The sequence below is a fragment of the Chaetodon auriga genome, chromosome 7 (genome assembly GCF_051107435.1).
Source record: "Chaetodon auriga isolate fChaAug3 chromosome 7, fChaAug3.hap1, whole genome shotgun sequence".
NCBI classification, from domain to species: domain Eukaryota; kingdom Metazoa; phylum Chordata; class Actinopteri; order Chaetodontiformes; family Chaetodontidae; genus Chaetodon; species Chaetodon auriga.
In genome coordinates this window covers 2222153-2236581 of record NC_135080.1, presented here as the reverse complement: position 1 = coordinate 2236581, position 14429 = coordinate 2222153, and the positions used below count along the sequence as shown (strand labels likewise).

The following is a 14429-nucleotide window of genomic DNA, read 5'->3' as shown; positions in this document are numbered from 1 at the left end:
ATGGATTTATGGTTGCATTTGTCCATCTTCACAGAGGCTCTATGTGGACCCTTAAACCAGACCTGTGTGCAGTTACTTGGCAAAGTCACAAACTTTTACAGCATGTTTCATATATTTCACTTCATATTTTCTCATTTCCGTGGGGAAATTATGGCTCAATTTACTGTAATTCCAGCCGTGTTAGAAACATCTCATAACCGCCCATCAGCATGTTCCGCTGTGATGCATCTGGCCCTGGCGCTTCCCTCTGTAATCTTTTAAAATGGGGTTCACAGACAAATACATTACTTTAATTAGACAGTGAGAGAGAGCGAGGCAGCGTCACAGTGACAGCATGAGGCAGCAGTCTGCAGCTCAGTGATGGATGGAGGGGGGTACAGAGGGAGAGCGACGCTCGGGGGAGGAGGCCGAGTCAGCCGAGCACCAGTGAGGCGCTGTCCTGGGTGGCCCCAGGTGTAGAGGAGGCCATAAGACTGTGTGTGTGTGTGTGTGTGTGTGTGGATAAGATGGATGATGGGGAAACTGTGTCTGCACACTAGCTATGGATTATATGAATTAACTGACGCCTGATTCATTGAATGAGTGAATGAATGAATGAATGAGAAATAATTGAAATGAAGCTGTGACGAGGCCGTCCGTCTTTTAAAGTCAAGCACTAAGAGAAGAGGTTCTGCTTTAAAGCTGACTCATGTTTGTGTAATTCATCATACTGTCCATTGTGTCTTGAAACAGTCTGTGCAGACCTTTGTGTGATCTTTCCTCCTTTTGAATGTTTTTTCAGCTGTTTCGAGAGGTACGCATCATGAAAACTCTCAACCATCCCAACATCGGTGAGTTACACACACACTGTGCTTGTGTGTGTGTGTGTGTGTGTGTGTGTGTGTGTGTGTGTGTGTGTGTGTGTGTGTGTGTGTGTGTGTTTTTTTTGAGGTGGCGAGCTGGCGTGTGTGTTTCTGTGCTGACCTCCATGTTAACCTCTCTTCCTCTGTGTGTTACAGTTCAGTTGTTCGAGGTGATTGAGACTGAGAAGACTCTTTACCTGATTATGGAGTACGCCAGCGGAGGTGAGTGACACCCCCGCCACCCTCGTCATCACTGCCCGTTTGAATGGTGTCAATTAGATTGATTACTTTGACTGGACTGGACTCTACAACCAATGAACTAATTCATTTAGGGTGTAAAGGTTGAGTTCAGTCCTTTGTCTCCGTTTCATGAGTGAGACCTCCCATCTGTCCAATCACTTTGCTTTACTGCTCCACTGTCCGTCTTTGTGTTTCTCATGCTCTCTTCTATTTTTGCAGCTTCTCTGTTTTCTTTGTTGTCTCGTCATGATCCTCTAATCTCTCTCCGCTGCTCTCTCTGTATGTTGTGCGATCTCTTACTTCAATGCCTAATAAGGCTGCAGCTCACCGGCCGACACGCTGCTCTGTTCAGCTCAACCTCAGGCTGTTTTACTGTTTAGGATCTCAAGGCTCAAATGCTGCACACAAAAACATTTTAAACTTTGGCTTTCTGGAGTGTGATGCCAGTGTTCAAAACAGGAGATGTCAAGCAGTTTGGGAATATCATGAATTTTGGACAGCAAAGGGACATGCACTGATACATGAACTGAACTGGACAGCAGAATTTAGCTGTTAGCTGTTTCCTTTTCTTGAATGGGCTGAAAAATAAAACCACAAAGGAAAAACATTCAAGGATGTAGTTTTGGAAAGTTTTTTCGTTCCCACACGTCTACATATGCTTTTACTCATTTCAGCTTTTTATTGTTCGATAGTACAGCTAGTGAAGCCGAAAATAGACGTGAAAGCAGGGAGAGGGAAAGGACGAGATGCAGCAGAGGGCCCTGGGTCCGAGTCGAACCCGGAGGACTCAGCCTTAGTATATGGGCTCATGCTCCACCAGGGCACCACGATCTGTGCACGCTCGACGCAGACCTGACTGAACTCATCATCCCCTCGCAGACTGTTTTGAGTGACAGAGATTTAGTAGAATTTAAACACACATGAACATATACTGAGTCAGCACTGCTGAGCACATACAGTCCTGAGTGTTAGTACATGGACTGCATTTTTAGACAACATTTTCTAGTATTACCTATCACTAAAAGTGCTTTCCAGCACTAGCCAGCATTCAGCCATTCACACACACACAATCACTGGTGTCTGAGCCCCTCACACACCAATTTGGGGTTCAGCATCTTGCTCAAGGATACTGCTCTTCCTCCTGATTCACAGCTTCCTCTGTTTGTGCATGCAAGGTAAACTCTATTGTCCCAGTTAGTGAAATTTTGAATCTTTATACTCTTCGTTTTCTTCCAGGCGAAGTGTTCGACTACCTCGTAGCTCATGGCAGAATGAAGGAGAAAGAGGCCAGAGCCAAGTTCAGACAGGTCAGTTCAATGTCATACCTCACCTCACCTCACCTCACCTCACCTCACCTCACCTGCCTGCCTGCCTGCCTGCCTGTCTGTCTGCCTGTCTGCCTGCCTGTCTGTCTGCCTGCCTGCCTGTCTGTCTGTCTGTCTGTCTGTCTGTCTGTCTGTCTGTCTGTCTGCCTGTCTGTCTGTCTGTCTGCCTGTCTGTCTGTCTGTCTGTCTGTCTGTCTGTCTGTCCGCCCATCTAAAAGCTGCTGCTATGTTCCTGTTCCGGTGGAAAGCTGGACATGACCTGCTGTTTGACTCTTCCCATTCATCACAACGCTGCACTGTGAGCCTGACTGATAGCTTGGCCAGGTGAAATCAGCATCAAGGAAGTGCAGTCACATTGCTGTCAGAACAAAGGCCTTACGCCTGCACTGTGGCAGACATCTGACAGCCAGCAGCTCCTCGTGGTTGGAAAACTGAGCAGAACAAAATAAAAATTCACTGTGCTTACCAAAAGTTAAAGGGGCTGAATCTAAGCTGGTCAGAGTTGATGGGAGTTACTGTTTATAGCCTCTGCTGGGCTTGTTACTGGGCAGTATGAACCTAAAGCAGACCAATCCACAAATGCAGTAAACTTTTCCGCTGTGGTTCAGACCAAAGAAAACAAACAGTAGGTGCAATCACACAGGAGGAATTCAGTCATCCATTTTTGTATGTAATGCTGCATAATGTCGTTGGTCAAGGAGCTCCAGTCAAGCTTCCATCGACCTGTAAATCCAAACATTGGAAGCCGTTATCTTTCTTCATTTGACGCCTTTTTTTCTGTCTCTCCTCAGATTGTCTCAGCGGTGCACTACTGTCATCTGAAGAACATTGTTCACAGAGACTTGAAGGTGATTACACAGTGTTAGAAGAACCTTCTTCAGATAACCAGAAATCTGTGACAGTAACTGTCTGTCAGTCGTTAACACTTCTTAAACAGGCTGCATGTATTGGTCTCATGCATATTAATCAATCAGATATCTGTAACTAGGCACAATTTGTCATTCTCTGTGGCATCAAGACGGAGCTGAAATGTGCAAATGTTGAATACACACCACCCACCACATATGCAGACAACACATGCAAATATACAAATAATCTATTTCTCCACTGAGCTTTTCAGGAACAATATATGATCATAGTTTTCTATATTTCTGTATTTCTGTATTTCTGCGTGTCTCACTGTCTGTTGTTTGGTGCAGGCGGAGAACTTGCTATTAGACGCCGACTCCAACATCAAAATAGCCGACTTTGGCTTCAGTAACGAGTTCTCTGCGGGCAATAAACTGGACACGTTCTGCGGCTCCCCGCCCTACGCCGCCCCAGAGCTATTCCAGGGAAAGAAGTACGACGGTCCAGAAGTGGACATCTGGAGCCTGGGTGTCATCCTGTACACGCTGGTCAGTGGGTCCTTGCCCTTTGACGGACAGAACCTAAAGGTGGGTGACGCGGAGGATATTTTATTCTATGAGAAATTTCATTTGAGGCGACTGAGAGCTCCCATGAAGACATTTCTTAGGTTTTGGTTTACAGCAGCAAATACTGTTTTTGCTTAAACTCCTACAGTCACACAGTGAAAACTAGTTTTAAATGTCTCCTCTCTTAAGCAGTATGCTTAAAATCAGTATTAAGCTAATTAGATAAGCTAACAAGTGCTTCCACTTTCCAACTTGACATATCGGTTTTCTAATTTAATCTGTTTAAAGAGCGTCTGTGGAGTTTTTTTGCAAACAAACCAAAGTTATATTTGCATTCACAGTACTTTCCAGATCACAGTACGTGTTTAATGTATTTCAACATTTTGAAGTACTTTAAATCCCGCATTGTTTACCAGCATGCAGGCGTCTTCTTCCCTGCCAGTGTTGGTCAGTGGTTTAGTGTGAAACCATTAGCAGGGACGTGCACGGTGCTGCCGTGTGCGTGTACGTGTGTCAGGCATGAGATGGATAAAACACGGCTCCACAGCACGACTAGAGGTCAAAAACTCCACAGGGAACCTTTAATCACAACATCACAGACAGACAGTAAAGATCACTGATATTTAAATATTTCCTAAACCCGATCACTAATCAATTCATTGTCGGTGCAGCAGAAACTCATCATGTATCGTTGCATGTTGGTTGTGTTCAGGAGCTGCGAGAGCGAGTTCTGAGGGGGAAATACCGCGTGCCCTTCTACATGTCTACAGACTGCGAGGGGATCCTCCGCCGCTTCCTGGTCCTCAACCCTTCAAAGCGCTGCTCGCTGGAGGTGAGGAGGAAACTGTACAGCTGCGTGATGGGGAAGCACACACTTAAAGCCTGCTCAAGAGGACCACACGGGTCTAAATATGGAGCTGTGCAGTGCAATCTGTTAAACAGTCATATTTAACTGCTCTCCATGTCTAATGTCTGTAAGTGGTCTTATGTTTCAAGGACAACAACAGTGAATGAAAACAAAGGTGATGTTTTTCCAGCAGCTTTCAGTTGTCTTTGTCTCTGCTGTCCTGCTGTGTTTGTCAAGGCCTCTCTCTGCTTCTCCTTTCTCACCAGCAAATAATGAAAGATAAGTGGATGAATGTCGGCTTTGACGGCGAGGAGCTGAAGCCCCACACCGAGCCCGAGGAGGACTTTAACGACACCAGCCGCATCGGTGAGAAAGTCTTCAACTCTCACCTTCTCACCAGGATTTAATAGGGTGTGTGAGGACGTGGAATCTGAGTGGGTCATGTTCAAAGCTTCCATTATGGACACCTCACTTGACCAATTAGGATCCTCCGTGTCATGTCTGCAGCCGGCAAACGAGAGTCTTCATTGACAGGAAGTGCCCGGTTCTCTTCTCTCATGTAAAGATTGAGCCAATTGTAACCGATTATGCAGATTGTTGGTGCTTTTGTGTAGCCAGTGAAGTTTGAGAACGAGGATATGTGGGTAATTTACAGCCAGATCAAGGACTTCAGTGCAAATACAGATATTACACAAGGTTTGGAAAGATAAATATAATGAGTTGCCTAAATATAAAGATAAGTAGCCTAAATATAAATACAGATACCCTTTAAAGAACAACAAATAAAGAAAACATAAATGACCAACCTGCCATTACTGAACAGAAGCTCAGCCTGTCTGATTCCTGTGTAACGTGTCGTTTGCTTATGAAATAACTTTCCAGATGTGATGGTTGGAATGGGCTTCACTAGAGACGAGGTCAGAGACTCGCTGGTCACTCAGAAGTACAATGAGGTCATGGCTACATACCTGCTCCTGGGACGCAAGACTGAGGTGAGTGTGTCTGCTCGCCTTTTTCTTTGTTTATTTACTTCCTCTGTCTTCAGGAAAGCTGTACATCTTTTTGTTCTCTCTGTGTCTGTCTGTCTCTCAGACGGAGGGCGGTGAGTCTCGGTCGGGCAGCAGTCTGAGTCTCGCCCGAGTCCGAGCCAGCGCCATCACCAACGGAACCAGCAAACACACCACTTCCTCTTCCTCCTCTGCTGCCACTTCTTCCTCCTCTGGCCACAAGGCGCAGCGCAGCGCCTCCACCTACCACCGCCAGAGACGACACTCCGACTTCTGTAAGGCTGAATACTGAGATCAGTGACGCAGAGTTTCGCTTGTGTCTGAAATGCTGAAATGTGACAGAAGTCTTCCTCACTGAGACTGTTTCGCGTCTCTCAGGCGGCCCGGCAGTTCCAGGGTCGACACACCCCAAACGGAGTCCCAGTGGTGTCGGTGAAGGGGCGGGGCTGAAGGAGGAGCGGCTGTCAATCCGCAAGACGAGTACCAATGCCGCTGGCTCCCGTAGCATCCCAGCCCCCTCCAGTCCCATGGTGAGCTCTGCTCACAACCCGAATAAAGCAGAGATACCCGACCGGCGCAAGGAAGTCAGCTCCACCACGGTACGGCTTTGTTTTGTGGGTGTGATGAATCATCCAGTGGAAACGACCTGTCACATTTAATCCCTTATCAATACAACAGGTACAGATGGCACAGTCCTCACAGTCCTCCTAATCCCATTTCCTCAGATTACAGCACATGGAGGCGACACCGACACAGATATTATGGAGGCTGCAAACATTAACGTCCTCCATGTTAGAGAAGAGCTGAACAGTAAAACACTTACACACCTCGACACGAACAAACTGCAGATTCACCCATCAGGAAGAACATGGAGATTATAGTTATTCAGTGAGATTATCATGAGAGAGAAACGGACGGTTTAAAGAATGTGAAGAGTTGAAGACGGCGCCCAGATTAACCTGAGATTAACCGTTCAGTGTTCTGCACAGCAGATACTTGCAGAGCTCATGACCATCTGAGGTCAAACGTTCGAGGAAGGAAACGTTGAATAATTGTAAAAAGTCTTAAGAAGGTGAAAACAGGTCTTTCACTGCAGCTCTCCTTTCATTGTGTGATGTGGTGAACCACATTCTGCCTCCACATCAGACGAAAACGGGCTGTTTGACTTCAGTAACATTCATGTGGTTGTGGGTTTGTGATTCTTTCTGCAGAATAACATCCCTGCTAGTGCCATGACCCGAAGGAACACATACGTGTGCACAGACCGATCCAACGCTGAGAGACACTCACTGCTGCAGAATGGCAAAGAAAACAGGTGAGAGGAGTGTAGGTGTGTGCGTGTCTTTACCTTTTACAGCGTGAATGATGACAAACTGCCATCACAAAACTAGCACAGTTTGGGATGAGGAGATAGAAAGTTAAAAAACAGCAAGGCGAACACGAACAAGATGAAATCAGCTTCACAGTGTGACCTCGAATTGTCCTGATGCATCTTATTCAGTCCAGTGTAGTTGTGTATTCATAGTAAGTACGGGGTGGAAGCGTTGGTTAATAGAGACTGGTTCCACTGGTACAGTAGATAAAGGGCTTAAACTGTGTGTGTGTGTGTGTGTGTGTGTGTGTGTGTGTGTGTGTGTGTGTGTGTGTGTACACCCAGTATGAACTGTCTGTTGTTGTGGCAGATGGTTGTCTGCCTGTCTAGTGTCAGAGCATGGCAGGCACCATCTCCTCTCTGTCTGTCTCGCTCTCTTTCTCACTTTCATTCTGGCTGACCTGTTTTCCATCCTTCTGTCTCTTTATCACTCTGTAATTCTGCCCTTCAGAGGGAGAACCACACAGTTCCTGTCTGTCTGATCTGCAGTCATTGTGAGGGGTTGAGGGTTGATCGAGTGGAATCTAGACTGACTGAATCGAGTCCACTGAAAGCAGTGAACAAAAATATGAATTCATTAGTGTGAAAATTATTCTTGGTAGAGTAAAGCTGCACAAAAAACATTACCCACCATGATGCTTTATGAGATACCAGACAGAAAAAGGACAGAAAATTGAAATCATATTGAGTTCTGGATGGAGAACTGACTCACCGCTCGGTTTTGATTTGACACACGTACACACGGAAACACAGTAAAAATATGCTCAGTAAAAGTCCTGCATTGATTATAATCAGGAAAAAAAAAGTAAATGTAAATTTTCTCCCTCTGAAATGTAGTGGAGTATAAGTAGAAAGTATCATTAAAAGGAAAGACTCAGGAAAGTACGAGTATAGAACTTGAGTAAATGTACCTCTGCTGACGACATACCCAACAGTACCACATTCAGCCATTACTCCCTGGAGCCGCTTCCTTTTGTGACTTAACCGGTGGTGATGAGGGATGTAGGGATGGAGGTGAAGAGTGACAGGTGAAAGAGAGGGTATGTGAGAGGAGGAGAAAGGGGAGCTGAGCAGGAGCCGAGCAGGGGCGAGCGGCAGGATGAAGGGAGGACTGGCACTGTGCCAACGTAACCCTCCACTTGCCTCAGAGGCCTTGTCAATGTGATGCCATGCCAGAGTGGTTGATGGGAAAAACACGTGCATGGACACACGGTCACATTTGGTGGATGAAAATGTACGTGAGGCTCGAGTGCATCAGAATCTGTCTGCATTAAACACACAAGTCCCTGCATTAAGCACACAGTAATGTGTAGATACGTTACACACAGACGTTAATCTGCGATGGCACGGTGGGACGGAGGCTAACTGAGGTGCACTGAATGTATCCTGACAGAGAGTTGCTTGTTTAGAATGATTTGATTCGGATAATCTCTGTCAATAATGTCACTGGAGAAGAATCTTTATTGTTGGTTGTGGTGTGCAAAGATTTCTATAAAATCCAGTGCAGAAGAAACGGATGATTCAGCCACTGATGATCGTCTCAACCCTCACGCACACAACTTTAAGGACCATCACGCTGTAACAGACAGGCACAAACAGTAGAAGAAGATCGGTTTTTCTTGTCCTTTCTTTGCTTTTGTTCCAGTTCACCCTCTCATCTTCTCTCCTCCTCTCCATCCTCTCAAACCTCTCAAGCCTCTTCACCCCCCTCCTCTGTGCCCCTCCCTCCTTCCCCGGTGTGCCCCCCTGCATTTAGCTGCAGTACGCAGCTAGTTCACGTTGACATTAAACGATTTTGCTCTGCAGCGGCTGCTCCTCAACTTAACCCGTCTAATGGTTGTGCTCCACTCGAGCCCTGTGTGTGGGTGTTATCTAGAGCGTATGAAAAGCAGCCTCAGGCCACCAGCCAGTCAGAGTCAGGGGTGGAGAGGTGTGTGTGCGTGCGTGTGTGTGTGTGTGTGTGTGTGTGTGTGTGTGTGTGTGTGTGTGTGTGTGTGTGTGTGTGTGTGTGTGTGTGTGTGTGTGACATAGCCTGCTTTCTGGGACACATTTTAGGCTAAAGAGCAGTTAATTGGGGATGAAAGCCATGTCCCCAGTGGGGAAAAAGTTGATTTTTGCTGGGTGAGGGTTGGTGGTTATGGTTAGGGTGTACAGGAAGCGAATGTAAGTCCATTTGATGTCCTTAAGTTGGCGTTAAACCTTAATTCAGCTGGTGTACTGTGAGTTCATTTACACATAGATGTGCTTTAAAGAATAAGGCTGGTGACCTTCTTTACTTATTGCCTGCAAATCCAATGAAAATACAAAAAAAGCTACGATTGATCGTATTAACAAGTGTTGTGTGTGTGGAAAGCCTGGTTTTGTTTATTCCTCTGCACCGTTGTCATCCAAACATTAAAAACACCTCACTGATGTCTGAAATATGTGATTCTGAATTGGTTTTCCTCCTCTTCCTCCTTCCTCCAGCTCCTTATCCCACCGCCTCCCCCCTGCCTCCCCGTCGACCCACAGCATTGCCGGTGCGTCTGGAGCCTCCTCCTCGTCCTCCACGCCCTCCTCCCGCCTCTCCAGGGGATCCACGGTGAGGAGCACTTTCCATGGAGGGCAAATTAGAGACCGCAGGCCTCCCTCCCATGCCCCCCCTGCTTCCCCGACACCGTCCCACGATGCCAGCCCGCTGCCCCATGCCAGGACCCGGGCCACGACCAACCTCCTAAGCAAACTCACCTCCAAGCTGACTCGCAGGTAAGGGGAGAAGCCGGGAGAAGGAGAAGGGGAGGAAAGAATGGGAGGTTTCTGTATGGCTTCCATTGATGGGTTAGCATGAAGAGGAGGAGTGTAGAGACGGATTAGAGACGACAGATGAGCCTTTAACTCAGGACTCGCTCGGACATTTGCAAGTATTTTCAAGGACTGTATGTGTTTGATGATGACCGCTAAGCATCCAGATGTGGTGAAGCGACAGCAGGCGGCCTGTTTGTTTCCAGGCTCATCTGTTATGAAGCTGGACATGAAGATCGTGTAGCTAACCTTGCTGCCTCTCACTGTCTCTTCCTTAACCAGCACTAACCTACCAGCCTTCCTTCTCTAATAATGAATCTTTACAGGCTTCAGAATGTGTCCTCCTTCATCTCAGACCTGGGTCTAATTATCCCTCCTGTTTGTTAAACTAGAGGTCTGTTTTGTTTTGTGTTTTCAATCCCACACCTGCCAACAGGTGAAGGATTTCTACCTCAAATGCAGCCACTTTAGAAAGTGGACATGCTTGTTATCACAGAAATAGATCAATAAGGTTGTGAACTGCAGCGATATCTAAAAGAAAAAAGTTCATATCAATCTCATAACCTTGTGTCATGAAGTGTGTTTACCTGATGCAGGTAGCCCACCCAGGTGCTGCTCTAAGTGGCCTGTGTGACCCAGGTCTGCAGGCCAGGGGGACATACTGTACGTCTTCACAGTCATTTCTTCTGAGCTGCTTATTGTTGCTTTATCTGTTTGTTTCTTTCTTCGTTTGTTTGGTTCGTTTAACTACTTTTGCTTTCCTTACCAGTCACCTGCCAATCTTCTCTCCTTCTTTTTCCTGAACGACAGAACATACAGTTTACTTTGTCTCTTCTTACTGTCGTCTCTGTTGTCCTCCCCCTCACTGGCTTTCTCTGTCATTCAATGTCTCTCTGACTCTCTGCGGTTAATTTTCCTTTTTCCATTCCTCTCACCCTCTCTTCATCTCCTTCTCTTCTTCCTCTCTCCTCCTAGGGTCACTCTTGACCCTTCTAAACGTCAGAGCTCAAACAAGTCCATGTCGGGCTGCACCCTCCCACAGGGGACAAAAACAGTTAGTAAGTCTTCCTTTCCCATGTTTTCTGGCTGCTTCTGTCTGCCTGACTGTCTGCCTGCTCGCCGGTGCCCCGTCATCCCCTCTGCCCCTCATTCATTGTCTGTCGCAGGTTGGAGTTTAGTTATCCAAACATTTGTCTGAGGCAAAGCTACTCTACGGGCAGGAATTCGCTCAGCGGTCGAGTTCAGCTCAACCTGCAGCGTCCGTCTCCACTCATCTGTTTTCTACACGAAGCTTAAAGAGCTTTGTGAGCTGGATTTACAGGTGTCCTCACAGAAGTGCGCGATGTAAAAAATTTTGATATTATGGTGGATTTTCTGCTTATGGTTAAATTAGTGGAGCGTGTCTGCAGGTCAAGTGTTACACCTGAAGTTTTAAACTGTATTTCTGTGGGAGACGCTGCATTCAAACATCAGACCTGTAGTAAACACGGTCACAAAAATTCTGATTGAATGATTTTCAATTGGTTCATCCATCCATCCGTTTTCTGCTACTTAATCCAGGTCCAGGGTGTGTTCATTTGATTTATTATATCATTAGGAATGATTGTTATCTACGGCCTGGAAGAAATGCAGTATAATAAATAATTCTGTGCCGTGAAACAGACATAAAACTGCACTCTGCGTGTTGTTTAAAGGTCTTAAAAAGTAGTAAATTGAAGTTGGTGAACCCTGCAGAAGCTCAAGGTCAAGGTTCTTCATCACATTAATGCGATAAATCTGTCACATATGACCGTAGAAATATGCTGAAGGGCGAGTTACCTCAGTGTAAACAGATTAGCATCATCTCATGGTGAATAGAGCAGCGTCATGCTGTACGTCTCATCCTTTCCTGCTTACTCATGCTTACTTATGCCAAGGCTTAATTCTGACTAAGGAGGAGTCAAAGTGCTGGAGTCGAAACTTGGAAACTAAGCTCTGGTCCAGTTTAAAGTCCAGTTTAAACCCACCAGTGACCAACACTCTTACCCAGAAAGCCGAGTTTGCGGGACTGTGACCATCAAAGTTTACCTTCCTGTTTCTTCCTGTCGAGCAGCTCTATCTCAAAGCAGTATGTTTGTGACTAAAACTCTAATCAGCAGCTGTCTGTCTGCCTGTCTGCCTGTCTGTCTGTCTGCCTGTCTGTCTGTCTGTCTGGACTGCTTGTGTCTCTGCTGGCTGGTCTTTATGCTGTGTAGCGCTCACTAGAGGCTGTAGGTGGCTCTGCACCGCTACCTGCTTCCAACTCAACAGCTTTGTTTTGTGAAACAACAACAGGTGAAGTCAGATTTTTAGACGTGGGTGTTCAACTCATTTGGAATATTAGCCTCAGGTATAATGGAGCCTGTTAGCTCGTGTAGGCGATCACAGTCACGCACACACGCACTTATTTTCAGAATAAACAGCTCGATGAAGATGTGTGTGTGTTTGTGTCCCGTGGAGTGTGTGAGTTTGTCTCAACTGTACTCGTCTGAGTCATGTAATCAACACCATATGTTTCCCCATGCTGTTAACAAAGCAGCAGTCCTGCGGCAGGGCTGTGGGGTCCGGGACACACAGGAAAGAGGGGGATGGTGCTTTATTAGCGTTTTATACGAGACAGAGGTCGAGAGTAAAGGATGAGAAAGACGAGAAGTGATGAAGAGAGAGAGGTTCGCTGGCTGTCTTTGACTTCTTCACTGCTGGTCACACGGTGGGTTTGACTGTCTTTAGGGGCAAATATTTCTCATAGACATCATGGCACCACTTTTACACACATCCAGACATCCACATTGATTAAAACAGTTTCAGTGAAACAGCAGAAGTCGTTCTAGTTTTTGTTGTCAGTCCTGCAGAATCAAAGAGCAAAGGCTTCTTTCTAGAGCCAACGTGTCACAAGAGGCAAAGCCATCAAAGAGGCAATTGAAAACTGAAGTAGGAGCATATTGAAGGAGTGTGGATTCATAAAATGATTTGTCTTCAGTGCACAGTGGAACTAACAGCAGTCTTCATCATCTGCTCATCAGTTATTCTCACATTTAATCGATTAATCACTTTCAAATGCTGTAAAATGTCAGAAAAGGTTGAAAAATGGCCATCACAATGGATCCAAGGGGACACAGTCACATGTCTTGTACAGTCATGGAAGATGAAGGACATGTTCTGAAATCAGAGAATTTGGGCATTTTTCCAACTAATTGATAATTCAGCTAATCACTGCAGCTCTGGATACTTCACTCTTGAGATTTTCTTGACTGATTTGAGGTTAGATCGTGTCCCCTGTTTGTCCTCACACCACTCAGACAACATCGACAGTGTAAAGAGACACGGCGGTAAATGTTCAGGCAGGTGAGCTGTGACTCAGTTTAGAGGAGTTTGAAGGCAGCAGTACAGAACAGCGTGAGTCCTCCTGAGGAGCACATGCCTGTAAGAAGCAGCAGTCATCCTGACTGACTGACCCAGCGTCGCTGCCGTTTTAAATCAGGATTAGTTATGTAACCAGGATTTATCCCTCTCTTAAACAGGGATCTTGCACAGCTCTCCCTCAAGATACAAGCAGATTGTCCTCTTACACTGCTTCTAGCTTCTCTCACAGCTTCTGCCTGCTTCATTTCTTCTTCTGCTCTCTCCCTCTGTCACTTTCTGCTCTTTCTCTCGTTCGCTCAGTTTCAACGCTCTGCGGCTCTCAGCCTTTATACAGATTACACAGTTACTGTACAGTTTGTGCACAGAGAGTAACAAACTCAGTGCAGAGTCACTCATTACTCTTCATTCACAAAACAATTAGATAGATCTCTCCCTCGTTTATTCTCCCATGAGGATGTGATGCCACTTGTCTTGCTCTTGGCATCAGTTTCCAGTCAACAAGGGCAAGGTCATAATTTACATAGGACACAGTTTACATAATTTCAGAATACATGCATGTATTGATGCAAGATTTGGGATGTCTGCATGTGCTTTAAGAGAGGTGGCACATTGGACTGCTGCAGTCTGAAGGTGTGTTTAGATCCAAAGCCCTGCAAACAGCTCCTCAGCCAGAGCCAGGGCCGTTTTACACTAAGTTTCATTTTCACTGAAGAAAAATCTATCAATGAAATCCACTGCTCTCCTCCAGACCACCCCCAGTTCCGGGAATAGAGATCAGGTTGCCAGGTTGGTGGGAAAGAAGCCCTCAGTCTACACACAGAAAATAGCAACAGTGGCCCCTGGTGGTCATGAGTGGGAGGTGCAGCATGCCACCCCACACCCAGCAGTACCTGTTGGTAATCCAGAGTACCCTTCAGCTGCCACGAGCCGCACCCTGGGAGTGTGCGGCCTTTCAGTGCGCCATGTTAAATGCATTCATCTGCTCTTAGTGCATATTAAATGCTTAGAAGAGGAAGAACCCACATGACTTTAAAGCAACTACACGAATATTCAGTCAAACTTGAAATGTAGGATAGGATGTTACTAACTGGATGAGTGCATGAACGGATGAAAGGTGTGCTGGGAGACTTCTGTGTGCTGCAGAAAAGCAGAAATGGAACAACACTAACAAACCCAAAAGACAGTGAGAAGAAGGAAAGTGGCAACTGATGAACATCAC

The 14429-nt window shown here is 46.1% G+C and overlaps 1 protein-coding gene across 4 annotated transcripts in view; it reads left to right on the top strand.

The window, feature by feature from the left end:
- The window catches only part of mark4b (MAP/microtubule affinity-regulating kinase 4b), a 42193-nt gene that overhangs the window by 21891 nt on the left and 5873 nt on the right, over positions 1-14429 (top strand). For 2 of the 4 annotated variants that reach the window (XM_076734569.1, XM_076734571.1), the window contains exons 4-16: positions 782-830; positions 999-1064; positions 2319-2389; positions 3199-3255; positions 3607-3843; positions 4535-4654; positions 4936-5035; positions 5552-5661; positions 5762-5951; positions 6055-6275; positions 6888-6991; positions 9515-9793; positions 10805-10887. In XM_076734569.1, the coding sequence (XP_076590684.1) occupies positions 782-830; positions 999-1064; positions 2319-2389; positions 3199-3255; positions 3607-3843; positions 4535-4654; positions 4936-5035; positions 5552-5661; positions 5762-5951; positions 6055-6275; positions 6888-6991; positions 9515-9793; positions 10805-10887 (1687 nt within the window). The remainder of the gene's footprint in view (positions 1-781; positions 831-998; positions 1065-2318; positions 2390-3198; positions 3256-3606; positions 3844-4534; positions 4655-4935; positions 5036-5551; positions 5662-5761; positions 5952-6054; positions 6276-6887; positions 6992-9514; positions 9794-10804; positions 10888-14429) is intronic. The other 2 variants (XM_076734570.1, XM_076734572.1) reach the window with 1 other exon arrangement.